Genomic DNA, 14,551 nt, shown 5'->3' on the forward strand with positions numbered 1-14,551 from the left:
TCCCAAGAGCAAAGAGTGGGGTCCTACCTGAAGCAGGGTGCAGGCAGCAGTCAGACACCAGGCCCAGCTGCTCCCCTGGCTCTGCCATCAGGACTTCTCCATCTGACTCTGACCCCTCTCTCATACACCCTAAGGGCACGGGGTGGTTCCTCATTCCAGACTGGCTTCTGCTCCTTGACTGACAGGCACACAGCACCGTGACAGGGCCAGGGCTTATCCTCGGCTCAGGCTTTGTGTCTCCCTCTTAGGCTTTGCTTGTTTTATTCCGCTGTGAGGTACTGACCGGCCTGATCCTAGCGATGGTGCCAGCAACCCCCTGGGCCCACCTCACTCTCCCCATAGCCCGCATTCTGCGCATTTCGGTCTCCCAGCACTAGGATAGGCATCTCCCAGGAAACTCAGGGCCAGATTTCCAGAGCAGCTCAGCTCCCACTCAGTCTGCTCAGCCAAGTGACCAGATTGTCAAAAGCAGTGGGCACCCAGCAGCTCCTGTTGAGAACAGTGCTGAGCACCTGGAATTTTGGCGCCAGAAGCCTTCCTGGCGACAGGGGTGTTGCGATGTCCCCTACCCCACCCTCCCCAACAGACACCTCTATGCAGCCCACCACACATACGCACTCACACTTCAGGTTTTTTCAGGGTCTGTGATCCTGGATTATAACCTTTTTGGGGCAAGGGATGCACCATTCCCTTGCACTGGGTACAGGACCGGCTCTAGGCACTAGCAAAGGAAGCACGTGCTTGGGCAGTTGCGTTCTCTGAGCTTGGGGCGGCAAATTTTTTGCTGGGGAGGCAAAAAACCTAGAGCTGGCCCTGACTGGGTAGAGTCCTGGCTCTGAACAATTCTCTTCCTATTTGCATGCAGCGAGCTCCCGCACTACACCTTTGCCTCTCCCTCCATCCCAGGCCTCATAGCACTGGCCAGGTGGCACTGGGCTTTTTGTGCCCACTAGAAATATGGCCTAAGCCAGCCAGCCCCTCCCAGCAGGAGGGTATTTTCCTCTCTGACTGTACTCAGCAGAAATGCTACGACTTGCGACAGTCTCCGTGCAAAAGCAGCAGCAGCAGCACAAGCCCAGAGAGAGTGAGCATGAAGGGACCAAACTGAACTGTTGCTTCAGCTCAGAGCCCTTGCTGGGCTGAGTGATCACTCTGCCTGTCCAGCACACCCAGCTCCCCCCAGGAAAGACAAGAAAGGAACATCTTGGAGAGTGTTCCGTAGAGTCGTCCCTTCCCACACATCACTGCCCCTCAATCACATAACCTCTGCAGGGCAGCAGCAGAGAACAGGAAAGGGAGCTTGTTCTTCCATTCATGCATTTTAGCAGCTGGAAATACCACTTCCCAGCCTGCCCTCCACAGAGCCCAAGCCACATGTTCCACAGACCGCAGGCTAGGAATGGCTGATGTAGGCCACGGTTCAGGAGTGCTGGCTGTGGGGAGCTCCCAGCAGAGCGAGTTGGAAAATAGGGAAAGGGGTGAGGGGTCATGGAAAATGTTGAGTTTTCAGCCAAATATTAAACCAAAAAAGTGAAATATTCTGATTCAAACTATTGCCATGGTGCCTTATGGGAGTTGTAGTTTGGGTGCCTTATGCTAGAACCCCTTTCTCCCTCTTGGTAGGGCTGTCAAGAAAAATGCAGAAAAGGCAGAAGTGCTTAATATATATTGCTGTTCTGTATTTGGGAAAAAACACAGCCGGTGTAGTCATGTCAGAGATGATGATGAGGATGAAGATTAAGACGAAATACTTTCCATTCCCATAGCAACACAAGAATATGTTTAACAGCAACTACTAAAGTCAGATATTTTTAAATCAGCAGGATTGGATAACATAATCCAAGAGTTTTAACGGAGCAGGCCAAGAAACTCGCTGGACCATTAATGTTGATTTTCAATAACTCTAGGAGTCTTGGGGGAAGTTCCAGAGGACAGGAAGGAAGCACAGGTTGATGGAAAATAGCTCCCATCAAACTAATGATATCTTTTGATGAGATGACAAGTTTGGTCGATAAAAGTAATAGTGTTGATGTAATATACTTAGGCTCCTGTAAGGTGTTTGACTTGATACTGAAAAGCACTTTGATTAAAAAATCAGAATATACAAAATTAACATGGCACACATTAAATGGATTAAAAACTGGCTAATTGATAGGGCTCAAAATATAAATGTAAATGGGAAATCACCATTGAGCAGGTGTGTTTCCAGTGGGGTCCCACAGGGACTGGTTCTTGGCCCTACACATTTTAACAGTTTTGTCAGTTACATGGAAGAAAACAAAATAATCCCTGATGAAGTTTGCAGACAACACAAAGATAGAGGGGACGGTAAAAAATGACCAGGACAGGTCACTGATACACAGTGATTTGGATCACTTGGTAAGCTGAATGCAGCAAACAATATGCAATTTAACTTGGCCAAATGTAAAGTCATACATCTAGGACTACAGAATGTAGACCATACTTACAGGACAGGGGACTCTGAGAAGCAGTGACTCTGAAAAAGATGTGGGGGTCATGATGGATAATCACCTGAAGATGAGCTCCCAGTGTGACACTGTGGCCAAAAGGGCTAATGTGATCCGGAGATGTACAAACAGGGGAATCTCGAGTACAAGTAGAGAGGTTATTTTACCTCTGCATTTGGCAGTGGTGGAATACTGTGTCCAGTTCTGACATCTACCACTCAAGAAGGATGTTGATAATTTGGAGAGGATTCAGAGAAGAGCCATGAAAATGATTAAAGGTTTGGAAAACCTGCCTTCTAGTGACACATTCAAGGAGTTCAATCTATCTATTATAGTTTTTAGGTACTTCTGTGGGGAATAAAACTTTGCCAGTGTGTTCTCCAATCTAGCAGACAAAGGCAGAACAAGATCAAATGGCTGGAGGTGGAAGCTAGACAAATTCAGTCTAGACATAAAGTGCAAATGTTTAACAATGAGGGTAATTAACCTTTGGAATAATTTACCGGGGGTAGTGGTGGATTCTCCAACACTCACAATTGGTACATCTGTTTTTTCTAAAAGCTCTGCTCTAGTTCAACCAGGAATTAATTCAGGGCAGGTCTCTGGCCTGCGTTATACAGGTCAGATCCCAGGGATCACTTGTGACCTTCTAATCTCGGAATCTCAGGTTCCCTGCCCATGGTGCAGCATGAGCGATGGAGTCAGACACCACGGCCCATGAAGGAGAATGGGCGCGTGAGGCATGCACGCAACAATTCCCATGAGGCACCATGGCGTCATGTGTAACAGAGGTAGTTCTGTTTCTCAGTGACGTGGGAATTTTCCATGGAAAGCAGACTCTCTTTGGGAGCATTCTGCTGAAAATCCCATTTTCCATCGAAAAACAATTTCAGCAGAAAATTTCCCACCAGCCCTAGTTCCCAGCTGCAGGAGCCCTGGCCGTGGGGAGCTTCCAGCTGCTCCAGTCCTGGCCTCTCCCCTCAGGAGATGCTGTAGGAAACAAATTAGCGGGGACTGGCCAGAGCTGGGGCACCCGCAGTGTCTCCAGCAAGTGGGGCTGCAGGAAGTGGTGCAAGAGCGCAGAATCTGCATTCACTTCCCCCATGTCTGGCTCGTCCAGAGGGTGCCCCAGGGCTGCACCTGCAGGCTGCACTCACGTCTGCCGTCCCAGCCTTGCTTTCTGCCAGCAACTGGTCTTGCATCAGCCAGCAGTCAAATGATGCAAGGTCACTTGTTTCCTCCCAAGGAGGAAAGTGGGAAGTGGATACTGGCAGCAGAGCTCCTGGAGGCCCAAGCCAATCAGCCTCCACAAAGGTCAGCCCTGAGCCCACAGGAAGCTGCAGGCGCAAGAGCTGTGGCGATGCCCAGGCCATTCCACTAGGACAGGACTCCCAGCTGCCCCTGGTTTGTGAGATACGGTGCAGCCAAAATGTAGCCCTTTACATAGCTCCTTATGGACCTCTACCGAGCTCAGCAGGTTGTGCTGGCCGGGCACCTTCCAAGTTCATAGCTAGGGCATTTCCAGAGCTTCCTCCCTGGAGCTGAAGCCCAAAGCTACAGGTTGGTTTGGGGACAAGTTGGGCCCATCAATGGCAAGGGGCCATGCTGGAGCCTTGGGATGGGGCTGCCCCATGGCTGAAAAAAGTGCAGAGGGACCTGAGCTGTATCTCTCATTTGTGTTCCTCCCCCTGGCTTCCTACCCCACTCTTCAGCGCTGCTCAGTGTCTCGCTCCCGCCCAGTTTGCAGGGCTGTGAGCAGGGATCTCTGCTCTCCCTGACCAGTCTCTAGAGCTGGGTTTCCTTTAGCCCAACTTTCATGGCTTGACTCTGTCCCGATTCCGGCCTGCAAACTCTTTCCCGCATATTCTCACTCCCCCACCCACACGCTCTTAGCCTCCTCTGCAGCGTCTCTCCTCCGAGCCCCCCTCCAGCAGGGGAGGGAGAGGACCCCAGATGCTCACACTCCCGCCCCCCACCCGGCTGGGGCACCCCATGACTCCCACCCCTTAAAAGCCCTTGCACCCCTGCTCTCAGGTTGGGCTGTTCTCCTCTGCAGAGCTGGTGGCGTGAGCACCATGGGGCAGGGTCCACCATTTACTATTGCCCCATAGCTCAGTGGCCCAGTCTGGCCTCACTTTCCCTCCCTCTGGGGCAGAGTTGGAGGCTGAGCTGCTGGAGCGCAATGGAGAAGTCCAGCACCGAGTGGATGCGCTCCCTCCCCTTCCTTCCCCTCCCTTGCACAGGTGGCCCATGACCCGCCTGCAAGCCTAATCCCCGGATGACAAGGCTGGTTCTGTGAGCAGCACTTGTAGGACGGCATTGCCCAGGGGATGCAGGAACAGCCCCCTGCGGGGTCAGTCACCATATCCATATGCACTGCCCTCCCCTGGCAGCAAATCACTGCCTGGCCCCATCAGCACCTGATCCCCTGGGGACCACCATCAGGACCCCATTTCCTTTCCTCTCAGCTGCAAGGGGCAGCTGTCACAGGGCTGCACCTCTGTCCAGGCCCTGAACCATACACGGTGACCAGGAGATCCCTGTTCCCTAAGGCCTGGTCCCCCCAGCCTGAGGGTCCTGCGCTCCCATGCAGCCAGACGCAGGCTGTTTCAATGGCCTAGGGGTGCGGGGGCAGATAGGGGAGTTCCAGGAGCAATGAGGGGACCCCTCCAAAATCTCCCCCCCCCACCCAGGCTCCTGCCCCCATCCTTCCCCTCAACCCCGGCAGCACAGCAGACAGCTGCTCGCCCCCTAGAGATTTCCTCTTTCTTGTGGGGAGAAAGAAAAGGAGGACTTGTGGCACCTTAGAGACTAACCAATTTATTTGAGCATAAGCTTTCATGAGCTATAGCTCACTTCATCGGATTTCGTAGCTGTAGCTCACAAAAGCTTAAGCTCAAATAAATTGGTTAGTCTCTAAGGTGCCACAAGTACTCCTTTTCTTTTTGCGAATACAGACTAACACGGCTGCTACTCTGAAACTTGTGGGGAGAGTTTTCCTTCCTCTGTCTGCAGCCAAACCCCCTTGTGGTTTCACATTCCTGTAAAGAGAGCTACATTTGGAGAAATTCAGTTTCCCCAGGACCTGGCTTCCTGCCCTCCTGCCCCAGCACAGCTCGGCTCCCCAGAACCTGCTGTATGCTCCGTCCTTGCTCTGTTTGCAATTCCCCCCAGCTTAGTACCATCAGGGCATTTCACCACAGTGCCACTGCTTCCCTCCTTCAGTTCATTGGTGTGAAATCCCAGAGGCCCCGCTTCCCCCACCCCCCACCCCACCCCCATCAGCTCTACCCACTGCCATTTGTCAGCCCCCTCTGTTGCCAGGCCGGGGACAGCACTCAGCTCCAGCCCACTGCGGCTAAGCTCTCTGAGGCAGTGGGGAGATGGGGCATTTGTCCCCATCCCCGCTACACAAATCCAGCTTCCGCAAATAGCTGGTCCCCTGCCAGGGCTGGCTCCTACCTGAGATTTCCATAAAATCATCAAGATTTGGCTGCAATGGGATCAAGCCTGGCTGGATCATGTCGGCGTTCCCAGTGTAGGCTGCAAAAGGGCAGAACCAGCCCATCAGTTGCCCGTTCCCTTGGACCCCAATTCCTGCTCCCTGTAGTCCTCTACTTGTGTTCCACATTCCCTGGCTCACTGTTACCAGCTTGTTAGCCCTCAAGGAGCCTCCTGCCCTGCCTCTCTACATCTGCCCCGTTATAGGGCTCTCCTGGGAGACCATTTGTCTCATGGCCTTGCAGAGAATGTATCTGTGCCACAAGCCAGTAGAAGGGGGGCAGCTGAGAACTCATCGGCTCCAGCACTAATGCTGGGCAGCCTCCCCACCGAGAATCCTCTGCTTTTCCCCCCATGGCCTGAAGCCACTATCATCTGCACAAGGGATGGGAGGGATTTCCCAGCCCTGGGTGCTGGATCCCCTCTTCCTGCTGGTTGAGGGAGACAGAAGCCCAGGAGGGGCTGCTGCATTCTGGTAGCAGGTTCTCCTTCCCTCAGGCAGGAGGGGACGGCTGAGAAGGCAGGGTCCCTGGAGCAGGAGGGAGAGGACCTGCCCTGCACAGACCAGGGTGGGCTCAGCCAGGCAGGAGTACGTGGCAGGGGAGAACTGTCCTGAAAGGGGAGATATTAACAATAAACTCCAGCCCCTATCCAGCACCTTTCAGTCACGGGTCTCAGCACATTGAAAAGGAGGCCAGTGTCATTATACCCATTTTATAGATGGGGAAACCGAGGCATGAGAAGGGACATGACTTGTCCATGGTCACTCAGCAGCAGAGGCGGGAGTAGCACCCAGGGGTCTTGAGTCCCAGCCTAGTGTGCCAGCTTCTAGGCCACACTGCCTCCCTACAGGGCCAGTAGTGACTTTGCTCCCCCTATTGTAAAGCACTGGCAGCTTGAAGAACCTCCCTGGGCCTCTGCCCCACTGGGGCTCTTACAGCAGCTGCTAAAGAACACTCCTGTCTCAGCCTCACCTCTCCCACTGACCTCCTGAGACATGCCCATGGCCCTGGCCACTGGAGGGAGGGGGGGGCTACCAAAGAGGCTACCAATCAGCACGTTAGCCTGCTCCCACTCCAGGCTTTACATGCGCCCACTTTCAGCAGGGCATGGCATTCTCTGCCTGCCATTCTAGTTTGCTGTGCAGTGGTACACAAGGGCCACGTTCCACCCCAGAGGGGACTGCATGACTGTGGTGGCTGAGCGGAGCCCTGGGGTCCCCTGGCAGGAAGGTGCTCTGGAAGTGTATTCTGTTATTATTAGCACTGGGCCATTGCTCCTGGGACTAGCACCCTCCGTCTGTATTGTTTGCTCCGTTGCATGCATGGGAAGTGCTGCCCCTGCCCCACCTGAGTGGCTCGTGGGCTGCCGGGTGGGGGCAGGGCACTGAAGGAAAGGGAGTGGGCACTGCCTGTGGCATCTCATTAACCTGACCTTGCTGCTTTGGGAGGAGCCGCACTGGGGAGATCGCTCTGGAGACCAGGCCTGGCTAGTGCAGGACAGGACCAGAGCTCCTCGTTTGAGGGGGGGATGCTAAGAAAACGTGAAGAAGCTAATGCAACTAGGGCAGGACCCCGCCAGAACCCCTCAGCCACCCCCCACTACCCCATTGAGGTTCATGGGTGAGAACGCAGTCTGAGGGACGTACCGTCTTCTGGGAGCGTCTGGTGGGAGCACAGGGGCTGCGTCATGGTAAAGAGCGTGTCTGAGATGTCCGAGAGGAAGCTGTCCAAGTCAAAGAGCTGCCGCCCTCCAGCCTCCTCATTCTCATCCCCCAGCAGCATGGGCACCACGCTGGAGAACAGCTGGTTGCACCATTTCTCCGATGGCTTCCACACACCCTCATCCTGCACAAGAGAGTTCATCAAAGGAGCCCCCCCAGATACCTCTCCCTGGGCAGAATCCAGGCACCTCTCCCTGGGCACCTCTCCCCGGGCACCCACCCAGCCCCTCTCCTCTGGCAGCTCCCTGGCCCCTCTCCCCTGGCAGCCCCCGGCCTTCCCTGGTCCCTCTCCACCGGCAGTCTCTCCCCTGGCAGGCCCCCTCCTGCTCTGACAGAGCACCATCTCTATAGTGCTGGGTGGCTGGTGCTGGTTCCAGGTCCTCTGCCCTCGTAGCCATTGTAGTCATCAGGGAGTCTTTAATCCGGAGGACAGGGGGTTGTTAACCTCCCTGCCCTGGCCACACACTAACTCTGGCAAAGCCCTTCCATTGCTCTCCATCCCATCCCCCTGCAGTTTGATCTGACACCCATCCTGCCTGTCCCAGAGTGCTGTGGGGGCGTAGCTATGCAGGGGAACTGTTGCCCTCCCCTAGCCCAGAAGTGGCTGCATGTCATGATGGGAAATGATTCTTGTACTAGAGCCTTCCCCAGCAGGTTGGGCTGCCATAGCTCCTGTACCCCAGACCCCTCTTTGAAGAAAGTTTTCCTGGTTCATTCAAGATCACATCCCTTGTTTCAACCGAGAGAGTCTGGGATAGTCAAAGCAAAATGCATCCAGCTGGAATTTTTGAGCATTGGGGGAATTCCCTTCCCTTGTCTTAGTGGAGCCATCCAACGTGTGGGGCTGGCCAGCCATGGCCCTCCTGGAGGCAGCTGGGCTGCAGGGTGGGACAGGACAATCTGGACCTGCAGAGCTGGCCGCAGGGCCCTCTGAACCCAGAGGAATCAGTGCTGGAGTGAGGGTCACTTGACATTCGCCTGACTCCGGACACAGAAGGGCCCAAACTCAAACCACAGGGCCAAGTCCAAGAGACCTTGAAGCTCAGGCTCCGCTCTCATCCAACCATGGCAGCAAATGGAACAATATCACCCCTCTCCCTACCCCCCCAGCCCTTTGATTACGCACAAACATACAGTCTGTCCAACCCCGCCCGACCACATTTACAGACACACATTTACAGACAAGGAACAGTCCCCTCTGACTCACAGCCAGCCAGTCTGGGGAGCATAATTAGCCTGTGTGTAGGGCTATACATCTGCATTTACCAACACAAGTCTCCCTTCATCCTGACAGCCCCACTTACAGATGGGGACGTGGCGGCCCAGAGAGACACTTGTTGAATGTCACTGTGTCTCCCAGTCACACACTCAGGCCTCAAGCTCTCTCTGACCCTGGTCTGAATCCCCTCTTTTGGGGGACAAGATGGGGGTCTGCCATAGTTCTACCACTTCTCTCTCCGCGGGACCAGTGCTCCAGCTCCCAGACCTGGCAGGTTTGTACAGCCAGCTGAGAGGCGTCTCTTCCCTGCTTTTGGTGGACGCAGCGTGGGGCAGGATGGCTGAAGTCTGGAACTGGACTCTTCTCTCCCTTTCAGGTCCCCTTTCTTGGAGCTGAATTCAGCCCAGGTGGTGAAGCAGTGCTCCAGCTGGGTCCCCGGGGGCATGCTGGCCAGGCTTCAAAACATTCCCAAAGGCAGCTCTGAAGCTGCAGAAATGCTTCCCCTGCCAGCACCCCTGTGCTGTGTAGGGGGCTTAGCCGATCACGCCAGTTTTAACCGAATGAATATTTACCTGCCCAGGACTTTATTTAACCCTTCATTTCCAGGACATTGCTCCTGTTAATTTCATACATTCCAACTGGGAAGATGAGGCTCCAGCATCTCCAGCCGCACGAACTCCAAAGAGTTGGGTCCCAAAAAATCATGAGACTGGCTTAAAAGCCAGGAGCCCTTTAGAAAAGACCACTGCATGCGGGGCGTGTGGTATTTGCGTTCTGGGATCTGAGCCTTCTGGAGGCACTTTCCAGCGTTTTCACACAGCCACGAGGGCTAGAAACGTACTTTTTAAAAGACACCAAAGCTGAGATGATAGAGTAATCACCAGACTCCAGCAGCTGGGGCTTTAAGAAAACACCAAGTATCATGAGACAAGTGATCAAACCATGAGAGCTGGCAATGCTTGGGATCTGGAGTGAGCGCCACTCCTCCCACCACTTCCTCTTGCAGAAGGCCGCCCCTCACCCCTGTGGGGGACTCACCTGCTTTGAGCTGGAGATCTCACCCTCCCGGCTGGACTTTCGAAGCTGCATGGAAAACATGACCTGTCAGCCCCTTCTCCTGATAGGGGAGTCAAGCTGGGGCGAGGTTGGCAGTGCACCCCAAGCAGCCAACAAGGGAGGTGGAAAAGGGCACCATGGCTCTTCCCTTTGGGCAGGGCTGACGAGACTGCAGTGGTCTTCAGCCCAGGGGTGGGGTGCCCTGGGAGGGGGCAGTTCTGTATGGTGGCATCTGGACCCTGGCACCCCAAAGTAGACACTCTGGCCACCCTCAGCATGGATAACCTCCCATTACTGGCCAGGACCATGACCCCACGCACTGGCCAAGTGACAGTGTCATTTTTATTTGTATTTATTTTATAAAGACTCTGATCCTTCCTCCCAAAACCCCAGCAGGATCACGAGTGGGCTTCCCAGGGAATATAAGGGATATCACAGACACCTGGCAGCGCCCTCCCCTTGTCTTGCTGGAACGCTGGCTCCAGTAGGTAAGCAGCAGGGAATGAGAGATCCTTCCCCCTGCCCCTGGGAGAGCAGCTGCTCCTCCTGGCTTATGCAGCCAGCCACTGCTGCACTCCAAAATGGGAGACACTGGAGACAGGGCATGTGCCAGGAACCTTAAACAACCACTAGGTGGCATCACCACCCTGCCTGGCATCAGTAGATTTCCGCAGAACCCTTTGGTTGCTGATTTTCCCTCCTTCACTCTGTCCCAGGTCACCTGCTCCTGAGGTGGCTGATGGGGGCAATGGGGCCCATCAGCGCCCGGCAAAGCACAGCCCTGGGGATCCCGCTGCGGGCAGGCCAGTCCAGGCCATGTGGGGTCTGGGGGAGTGAGTTGTGCCAGGCTGCTGAGAAACCTGAGGCCTGCCCTCTATCAGAGACCAGGGGACATCTGCAATCCGCCCTACACAGTGATAGGTGCAGCCCTCAGCCTCCCAGCAAGCGGCCTTCACAGACAGTGTCCCTAAGCAAGGCCAGGAGCCCAGGGGCTGGCTCAGGATCTGTGCATGTCAAGCATGCCCAGAGCTGTAGTGTCTGGGCCCTGCCACCCACGAGTGCCCTGCTCTGGCCTCACAGCCCCAAAGCAATGAGCACTGCAGGGAAAGGAGACGCTGACCCGCTTCTTGTAGTAAATCCTCCACTTGTGATACTCCTTCATCACCACCTCGATCCGACGCTTCCAGTAGTTCCCCTCCAGCACAACAGCCTGGCAAGGACACAGCCAGCACACAGGTCACAGGCACCCTCAGCAAGCACCTGGGGCTTAGCACCCCCCACAGCCCGCACTCCTGCACCCTCCCAACAGCACCCTCTGCTGGGAGAGGCTGGAACTGGCATAGCTGGGAGCTCCCACAACAGCCAACGCTCCTGCCCTGCTCCCCACAGCGCCCCCTGCTGGGTGAGGCATGACACACACATTTCCCTTTCCCCAGCTGCAGGAGTGCAATGTGGCTCCCACCTGGGCGCTTGGCCTCAGGGCTGGTTTTCCTCAGCCAAAAGAGAAGCCATTGAACCCTGGGAACTGCAGAAACAACCCCCACCACCCCATCACTGCCCCCAGCCTGTCAGAGCCAGACCAATAGAGACCTTCAGCCCAGACCCAGGCAACTGGCTGCAGATCTATCCCCCTGACCCCAATGTGGCTGGGAAGAGCCCTTGTGTACATACCTCGGGTTTCCGGTGCTCTTCCGCCTCGGAGCCCTCCAGGGGGGTCACAAACCCACACACGGGGCTCTTCCTCCTCTCCACATCTGCCCACAAGAGGCTAGAGTCAGGGTCTAGTCGCCCCTCCCCACACCATCCAGGGACAGGCCTTGCCCCCACCTGGGGACAGGACCTGCCCCCTCCACCACCTCATCCAGGGAGAGGACTTGCCCTTTTCACTCAGTCACCCACCCACTCGGAGTCTCTCCTCAGGGTGAAGATCTGCCCCTCCCCCACTGTGGGAGAGACTTCTCCCACTCCCCAGAGTCATTCCCCCAGCGTCCCCAGATGAGGGCCAGGTTCTCGGAGCCATAGGTCTGGCTGCAGGGGGAGGATTCAGGGCCCGGCCCAAGGGCAGCTGGGCCGTGTACTCACATTGGATGTACCAGGCTCTCCAGATAGCGTTGTTGAGGCGGATTTTATCCCGGCAAAGCAGCCTCAGACCCTTGAAATTCTTCCACTTTGGAGACACCAGCTTCCCACTGAAACACGCACAGGAAAGGGATGGGATGGGATTGGGAGAAGGCTGGTCCTAGTAGAATTGGCCATTGGAGGAGTTCCCAGGGCTTTATAAATGAGCAGTAATGGTGCCTCACAAACCCTGGGAGTTGGGTAAGGGATGCATAGTATCGCCTTCTCTGGCCCTGAAATGCAGCCACTTCTGGGGTGGGGCAAGGCAGCTGTTCACAGCTCCCAGGTACACTACTGCACAATGTGGGTACATAGCCAAAGGAAACTACAGGGCAGTCAGAGATCGTGCACTGCTCTGGGGCTGAACGCGGTGCTGGGCTGTGCCACGTTCAGCGCTGCTAAGGTCTGTGCAGCTCCATCTGTGGTGCTTTATGGCCATTACTTGAAAATCTGCAGGATTTTTCAAAAGCTCCCCCTCATCTCCACCTCCCCTGGGTCTAGGCCTGCTCTCTGCCTCCCTTCCTTTCCCCTCCCTGCTTCCAGGGCCTGGCCTGCACCCTTTCTCCCCGTATCCAGGCTCCCAAAGGCAGCCGTGTTTGTTTTACAGCTTGTTGTGGTGGCTGCGTGCCCCTAATGGGCCTGTAGTGCTGGCAGCCTCATTACACTAATCCATGCACCCGGGCTCAGGAGAGTACATCCATTTCCAGCCCAGAGAGCAGCTGGGCAGCCACAGCCCTGGGAGACCATGTCTGGCAGCAAAGTTCAGGGCGGTCACCCCAAGTGTAACTTCAGTCAGGGGCTTCCAGGCTGCTTGTGCACAGCAAGAGTGTGCCAAGGCCCAGGGAGGGGCAGGCTCTGGGGCTGGGGATATGGGACTGCTGGAGCCCGGAATGGCGCAGGCTCCCAGGCTGGGGGGTATGGGACAACCAGGGCCTGGGGCAGGGCAGGCTCCCAGGCTGGGGGTATGGGACAGCTGCGGCCAGGGCTCATTAAATATGTCAGCCTTCCTAGTCACAGGCCCGGCTCACCAATGGCTTCTTGCTCCTCCCTCCAGAGGGCTCGGGGGAGCTGCTCGTTGGCAGGGGTCAAAGTAACACTCAACACTTAGTGGTACGGGGGCTGGCTCCGTCCTGCAGAAGTGGCGGGGCTGGGGGTCAGTGTCCCACAGCCAGCCTGTCCAAACTCCCTGGCCCACGCCACCCAGGGCTCCAGCAGCGATTTAAAGGGCCCGGGGTTCCGGCCGCCACTAGTGCAGTAGCTGCAGCAGCAGCCAGAGACCCGGGCCCTTTTAAATCGCTGGCCCTGGGGCAGCTGCTTCTTTTGTCCCCGCTGTTGGCGGCCTGTGGGGGCAGAAGGGGCAACGACGGTAAAGCGCTGCCGCAGCAATGTTTTGCCGCGGCAGCGCTTTAGCATCGGCTGGTACCGGTGGCCACTGTTTACTGATACGCCGTACCGACGCACTTTCCCCCGGCTCATTGGCCACTTGAACCCCTGGCTGCAAGGAAAGTCTGGGGCCTGTGGGTGCTCAGCTCTGCAGCCCCTGCTTTGGGAGCCTGAAGTCTGCTGTGTCTCTCCTCCCCAAGCCTCGGAGACACAGAGCTGGCTGGGGCCAAGCTCACAGCATCCCCGCCTGGAGAGGATTGGAATGACGTAGGGCTTGGGGCAACAGTGGATGCATGGAGCAGCACAGCTGGAGAGCACCATGTCTGCCCCGGGTACTGTGCAGTTGTGCTGCCCTTTGCCAGAAGAGTTCACCCCTATCGGGTCTTAGTGGGTCCCTGGTTGCTCCTGGATTATCACTTAGCAGCAGTTCCCCATAGCTCCCTCCCAGCAACAGCTGCCCAACTGACTGATGCTTTGCACTCAGTGCTGCACTCCATTGCCTTCTCTAGCTCCTGGCTGGGTCACTGCACTGGCTTCAGTTTAGAATTCCCCTGGAAAATCAGCTAGTGCCCATCCTAAATGGAGCGAGCTGCAGTGAGCATGTGATGCCAGGGATCTGGAGTTCTTTTAGCTTCTGGATATCATTCAGGATTCTGGGTACAAGGCTAGGAAGGGTCCCTTGCAAGCAGGAGAGGCTATGTTTTGTCTGGCACTGGAGCAGGAATTCTACAGCCATCCCTTGGGAGTGGAGCTCGGTTTCTCCAGAGACTCCTCCTATGCACAGGATGTAGAAGCAGGAGGCATGGATCCTCTCTTTATACCGAGCAATGGGAGCAACACACCCTGCTGTTCCCAGCATTCCCCCAGCTTTCTACAGTTGCCCCACATGCAGTGCCCTGACAGGTCCTGAGAAGGCGCCATCCTGGTGTGTCTCTATGGCAATGTCATGGGAGCAAAGTCTATCCTGCCAAGAACATGGGAGACCCGAGGCAGGCTGCTCCTGCAGCTCTCTCCTTTGTCCATTCAAATCTACGAAATTCTCCTCCTGCATGATCGCCCCTGAAATCTATTTCCTGTGACCTA

At 55.7% G+C, this 14,551-nt stretch overlaps 1 protein-coding gene across 1 annotated transcript in view; it reads right to left on the reverse strand.

Moving 5' to 3' along the window:
- Positions 1-14,551, reverse strand: part of MLXIPL (MLX interacting protein like) — a 57,133-nt gene that overhangs the window by 28,234 nt on the left and 14,348 nt on the right. The window contains exons 2-7 of the mRNA XM_077836638.1: positions 12,050-12,156; positions 11,639-11,721; positions 11,088-11,177; positions 9,950-9,994; positions 7,618-7,816; positions 5,931-6,011 (exon numbers count right to left, since the gene is read on the reverse strand). Of these exons, the coding sequence (XP_077692764.1) occupies positions 5,931-6,011; positions 7,618-7,816; positions 9,950-9,994; positions 11,088-11,177; positions 11,639-11,721; positions 12,050-12,156 (605 nt within the window). The remainder of the gene's footprint in view (positions 1-5,930; positions 6,012-7,617; positions 7,817-9,949; positions 9,995-11,087; positions 11,178-11,638; positions 11,722-12,049; positions 12,157-14,551) is intronic.

Source organism: Eretmochelys imbricata, chromosome 17 (assembly GCF_965152235.1).
Source record: "Eretmochelys imbricata isolate rEreImb1 chromosome 17, rEreImb1.hap1, whole genome shotgun sequence".
Taxonomy (NCBI): Eukaryota; Metazoa; Chordata; order Testudines; family Cheloniidae; genus Eretmochelys; species Eretmochelys imbricata.